This window comes from Corapipo altera, unplaced genomic scaffold, assembly GCF_003945725.1.
Source record: "Corapipo altera isolate COAL_440 unplaced genomic scaffold, ASM394572v1 61041, whole genome shotgun sequence".
Classification (NCBI taxonomy): domain Eukaryota; kingdom Metazoa; phylum Chordata; class Aves; order Passeriformes; family Pipridae; genus Corapipo; species Corapipo altera.
In genome coordinates, this window is record NW_020885543.1 from 2,792 (window position 1) to 6,969 (window position 4,178).

The following is a 4,178-nucleotide window of genomic DNA, read 5'->3' on the forward strand; positions in this document are numbered from 1 at the left end:
GCACCAGTACAAGGAGATAAAATACAAGGAGGTAAAAGTTAAAAAATCAGAGTTCACTGACAAGAAATATAGTAGCAAAAACAGCAATACCAACAGAACAGTTCAAAGCAACAGCAGAGAGAGAAATTGCCTCATCTCTCCCCCCTTGCCCCAACTCTCTTTTGTAAAAAGACAAAACCAGGGATCAACATGTGCCTCCCTTCCCCCTTTTCCCCCTGAATGGACAAAGAACAAAAGAACAAAACCAGGGGAAAGAGGGGGCAAAGCAAAATCTGGGAAACTCTGTGGTCTGAGATCAGTTGTGCTGCCCAAGAACACGCTGACTCCAGAGGTGTCCAAGCGGGGCAGAGCCGGTGACTCCGGTCCGTGCGGCGGCAGGGGGGAGGTAGCGGCTCTGCTTGATTCCATGGAGTTCTGGGGAGGCACAGTGGGTACCATGGGACTCTTCAGTGTCACTTTGGCCCCTTGAGTCCATGAGATTCCACAGTGTCCCTGCATTCCTTTGGTTCCATGAGGTCCTGCAGTGTCACAGGGCCACTTGATTCCGTGACGTTACAAAGAATCAGAATGGCCCCTTGATTTAAGGCCAAATGCACATGGGGCTGCTTTAGGAGCAGTGTGGGCACCCAGACAAGGGAGTTGTCACCCCCCTGGACTCAGTCCTGGGGTCACCACATCTGGACTGGTCTGTCTGTCTGTGAGGTTCCCCATTCTGGATGAAGGAGGAAGAACTGGAGACGGTCTAGAGGAGATCTGACAGGATGGAGCTTTTCTCCATACTGGAAAGAAAAAGAAACCCCTAAAGTGCAACTTGGAAGGTTCAGACTGAAGGTGGGGAAAAAGGAATGTTACTCAAAGAGGAACTTTATGGTGCCAGAAATCACTAAGAGGGTGATGGCCTGGCTTTGTGTTCCAGGGAACAGTCAGAGCTGGTGCAGAGACATCAGGGAGGGTCTAGAAATGCTGCTGGGAGGGGGTGGGAAAGCAGGAGGGGTGTGTGCAGCCTGCAAGGCCAGAGCAGCAGCAGGGCCAGGGTAGGACAGCCTGCAGGAGAGATGGCCAAGGGCTCTGGCAGGGCTGCAAGGCCCAAAGGCACCCAGGCCTTTGTCCCCTTGCCTCTGGCAGCTGCCTCTGCCACTCAGGCCACCACAAACAACTTGCCTGGCAGGTTCTGCACTTGGGTTCTGCCTCGCCCCTCCCTCAGGAGCCTGGCAGGGGTTGCCCAGTTTTGGGCCTTTGTTGTTCCTCCCCCTCCCATCCCAGTGCCCCCCAAACAGCCCTGAGCCAGCCGAGAGGGACAGGATCTGCTGGGCCAGGGCCTGGGGCTCAGGCCTTGGCCTTTGTGCTCCACAAAACCGAGGCAGGCTTTGCTCAGCATTGCAGGGGCCTGCCCAGAGCCTTTGTCTGCCTGCACTCCTGGCCTCCAAGGAGCTGCTCCAAGGAGTCCCTGGGGAGGCTTTGGCAGTGCCTGCCCTCAGTGGGGCCCAGCAATGCTTCAAGGCACTTGCAGTTTGGCTTCTGACTTCTTCAGCAGCTGCTTCCATCTTCTCTCAGTACCTCAAGGATCATGGGCTGGGCTGCAAACACACCGTGGGGCTCATTAAAATGCAGAAATCCCTCAGGATCTCTTTGTCTTCCTTTAATTTTCTTCAAGGCAATTTCAAAACAAGTCTTCAGAATTTGTACTTTTTTTGTTTTAATTCAATGATGGCTATTTTGTAGTTCAGAGGAGAGGTGATAGAGGTGTTCTCCAAGTGATCTTGATGCTGAGTGTCTCCTCAAGAGATCCACACTGACCCTGTATGATCAACCTTGTTCCTCACCTCACCAGTTCTGACATGGCCCATCTTGGACTGACAGCTGATGCAGCTCCAAACACACTGTGGGACCGATTAAAACACGGAAAAACAATTTGTCTTCCTTTAATTGTCTTCATGTCTTCAAGACATCAACAACTAATTAGAGTTGTTTTGTAGTTCAGCTAGTGAAGATTTTAAAGTGGATGCCACAAAAAATATATATTTTTTGATGAAAGGGAATGATTTACACAGAGCCTTGGGATGCAAGAGGGTCAGGGTGCAAAGGATTTGGATCCAAAGACAAGGGGGCAAAAGACATTAGTAGCACTTAATCATTGAACGATTATCAACTGCTTCAATAGCATGTGCTACAATTTTAACAGTGACTGAATTAGAGATGCATAACAACAACATTCACCCCACAGTCAATTCACACCCACACCCAGGCAGAGATGTGTGGACACATCAAGAGCTGGGTGTGTAAAGGTCCCTCTCCCAAATTCTCTTTGTTGTCAGGGAAACACTCCCACAAATCCGTTTGTGTTTCCCACCAGACAAGGGTCCCAGCTGGAGGAGTGTTTGTTGGGGGGATCAGAATTTTCCTGGACATCAGCGATGGTCTTTGGAGTGTTGCAAACTGGAGGGTTCCCGAGCTGGGAGAGGCTGCCAGAGGTGTCCCACTGAGAGGGAGGTGCTGGGGAGCTGCCAGGGCCTCCCTCAGCCCCGCTGGGTGTGGGCTCCCAAGGGGACTGGCTTTAGTTATCTGCTGAATTTCCATCCTGGTGTCAGGAATGACTGGAGTTTCCAAAATATTTGGGAATTGTATCCAAACTCTTCCATTTGGGGTATGATTCAGATAGGGAATTTTCCCAGGTTTTCATGGGATGACTGATTATCCTGTGTTCCCCAGCTCTTACACCCATCCCAGTCAGCTGGATGGTTTATTGACAATGTGTCCCGAGGGGCGGCCCCTCCGATGCCATAGAAACCCCTCCCCCTGGATTAGGAAACCTTTGGAATTCAGGAGGTGTTCCAGTGGAGCATGAAAATGAACAGCAACTTTCCTAAAGCCCAGCCCCAATCAGAACCAAGCCAGGCCCCAGCAGTGGCAGAGCAAAGGTCCCCCCATGGCTGTGTCCCTGTGGCCGCTGAGGCGGCAGCGCAGGCCCGAGGCGGTGCCGGGTCCCGGTGCAGCCGGGGCAGAGCGGCGGCTGCGCGAGCGGCAACCCCGGCGGTGAGTGCGGCAGCGCCGTGGGAGCGGCGGCTCCGGGCACAGAGGCCGGCGGCAGCCGCTGTGGCGGCGGAGCAGCGACTCCGAGGCGCTGCAGGAGCGCCGGCTCCGCTTGCAGGCGCCGGCAGTGTTGGGAAGCCGGTGCCGGGCGGCTGCGGGGCAGCGCAGGCCAAAAGCGGCAGCGGCGGCAGCCTCGTGGCAGCGGCGGCTCCGGGCAGACACGGCCCCGCTCCAGCGCTGCCGCCTCAGCCGCGCTCAGGGGACGGCGCGGCGGCTCCGGGGGCAGCGGCCGGGGACTCCCTCTCGGGGCAGCCCCGGCCACCAAAGAGGACCAGGGCCCGCCGTGTTCTCAGCTCGCTTCTCTGCAGTTCTCCCGGCAGCTGAGCACAGCAGGGGATGGGCAAATTGAGCTCAACCACAACAGGAGCTCCTGGAACCCAGTGGCCATTGGGACACTGCAGGGCCTGCTGGAATCCAGGTGGGGCACTAGGGAGCCTCTTGGAGCCAAGGGAATGCTGGGATATTTTGGAATATTGTGGATTCAATGAGCCATTGTGACACTAAGGAACCTCATGGAAGTAAAGAGCCATTGGGACTCTCCCAAGCCTCATGGAACGAAAGGAATCCTGGGAAATAGTGGAAACTCATGAAATCATCAGAGCCATTGTGACACTCCAGAACCTCATGGAACCAAAGGAACCCTGAGATTTTTTGCAACCTCATGGAATCAAGGGACTGTTTCTGGCAGGATGTTCTGCTCTTATAATACCTAAAAAGTGGCCAGAGAATGCAAACAATTCAAGCTCTCTGTGGTGAGTTACTGCTGAAGCCAAGGTGCTGTTTTTAATGTTGAAGTATGCTAAACCCAATATGCTTCATGAAACTTCAAACACACATCCTGCTTTTTGAAGCAGGATTTGACAGAGAAGCTGCTCCCTGGCCTGCAAATATGTCTGGCACTCAAACCCTTGATAACTATAAAAGCCCAGTCCAACTTTCCTGTGGCAGATTCTTCCCCAGACTTCCCTGAAGTGTGTGGAGCTTCTGCCATGAAGCAGGGACAGCTCTTCGTGGTCACTGTCCAGGGGTTAAGTGAAAGAGAGAGAACTACCCCCTGTTGTTGTGGGGTGAGTTACCTCAAACTCTGC

The 4,178-nt window shown here is 53.7% G+C and overlaps 1 protein-coding gene across 1 annotated transcript in view; it reads left to right on the forward strand.

Annotated features, from left to right (window-relative positions):
• Nucleotides 1-3,508, forward strand: part of LOC113940591 (olfactory receptor 14J1-like) — a gene marked incomplete at its 3' end in the record, with an annotated part of 5,312 nt that extends 1,804 nt beyond the window's left edge. Inside the window, exon 2 of the mRNA XM_027631749.1 lies at nt 2,953-3,508. Within this exon, the coding sequence (XP_027487550.1) occupies nt 2,953-3,508 (556 nt within the window). The remainder of the gene's footprint in view (nt 1-2,952) is intronic.
• Between the last annotated feature and the right edge of the window lie 670 nt (nt 3,509-4,178).